The following is a 1,148-nucleotide window of genomic DNA, read 5'->3' as shown; positions in this document are numbered from 1 at the left end:
TGGTATCAGCAGATATAACCACCATCTCAGTACATAATGAACATCTCATATGAGGCTGCCAGGGAGCCCTGAACTATCGGATATCAATGGGAGTTTAGGCTCTCCAGCCACTCAGAAGCCGTAATACCACTGACTTTCCAACTTCAGATTTTAGTGACCCTAAAGCCTCCCCGTCCATCCCCTTGAGAGATCCCCAGGATTAAAACAAAGATAAACAGAACTACAACAGGTTTACATTTCGGTATGCTCTGCTGTGCTTCAAGACAGAGTTTTACCTGAAGCAAATCCTTAACCTCTAAAGATGCCAATAACGTAGGAGCAGAAACCATGCAGGGATTCCCAGCAATGTTCCCGTGCCAGTTTCATTGCTTCCGTTTCATTTTCAGACCCTTGACCGTGTTGGGTTGGTTTTATAAGAGGTAGTATTGCAGGCTTCCCTATTTTCTTAACAGAACTTTTCCCTGCTCCCCTCACAGAGGCTGAAGTTTTCTGGACTGACTTGTCCTGATTTGCTAGGTCTTCCGGCTCCATACCAGCAGCTATTTGCTTCATGAGAGCATCTGCAGGAGCCTTTTGGCACATGGTGGCCTTCAACACTTGTGTGGATTCGCAAGCATGAGGGAGCTTTCTAAGTTCCACAGCAATCTGATTCCAGTAGAGTTTGGGATTGTTTCGGAAAGGACGGCAGACCGACGGCTTGCCGGTGTATTCACACCAGTAGGACTTGCCTTGGCTTTTGCAGTCGATTCTTAGTTTCATCTCCTCATCCCCACTCATGCTCATGGTGCAGACGTCTTTGGTTTTAGTCCGAAAATTGATTTCTTCACCATTGCTTCTCTTCTTTGGCTTCAGTTTCTGTCCCCATCCTGCCACGCCACAGATCACTACTAGGAAAAGAAGGGCAATGCTCTTCATGGCGAGATCCTTGAGCAAAAGGATCCGAGAAAGTGGAAGTAGTAAGCACCTGGCTGCTCACAATTTAAAGGCTCGGTGCACAAAGAAGCCTCTTTCCAGCTAGATGTAGGATGTAAATTTTTTTATTTAAATAATAAATCACCCTTCAGTAGGCATGTGCCCATAATTTATAGCCCAAGGGAGTGTCAAATAACCTGTGAACTCCCAAGAAGGTAACAAGACAAATCTTGTAA

General features: G+C 45.4%; 1 protein-coding gene across 1 annotated transcript; it reads right to left on the bottom strand.

Annotated features, from left to right (window-relative positions):
- Positions 1-288: 288 nt before the first annotated feature.
- On the bottom strand, positions 289-925 carry FGFBP2 (fibroblast growth factor binding protein 2). Its single transcript, XM_035569013.1, has one exon. It carries the CDS (start codon positions 913-915, stop codon positions 289-291), a length of 627 nt encoding a protein of 208 aa, XP_035424906.1. The 5' UTR covers positions 916-925.
- Between the last annotated feature and the right edge of the window lie 223 nt (positions 926-1,148).

The sequence above is a fragment of the Cygnus atratus genome, chromosome 4 (genome assembly GCF_013377495.2).
Source record: "Cygnus atratus isolate AKBS03 ecotype Queensland, Australia chromosome 4, CAtr_DNAZoo_HiC_assembly, whole genome shotgun sequence".
NCBI classification, from domain to species: Eukaryota; Metazoa; Chordata; class Aves; order Anseriformes; family Anatidae; genus Cygnus; species Cygnus atratus.
Note: the sequence above shows the minus strand (reverse complement) of the source record. Positions and strands in the feature narration are given on the sequence as shown.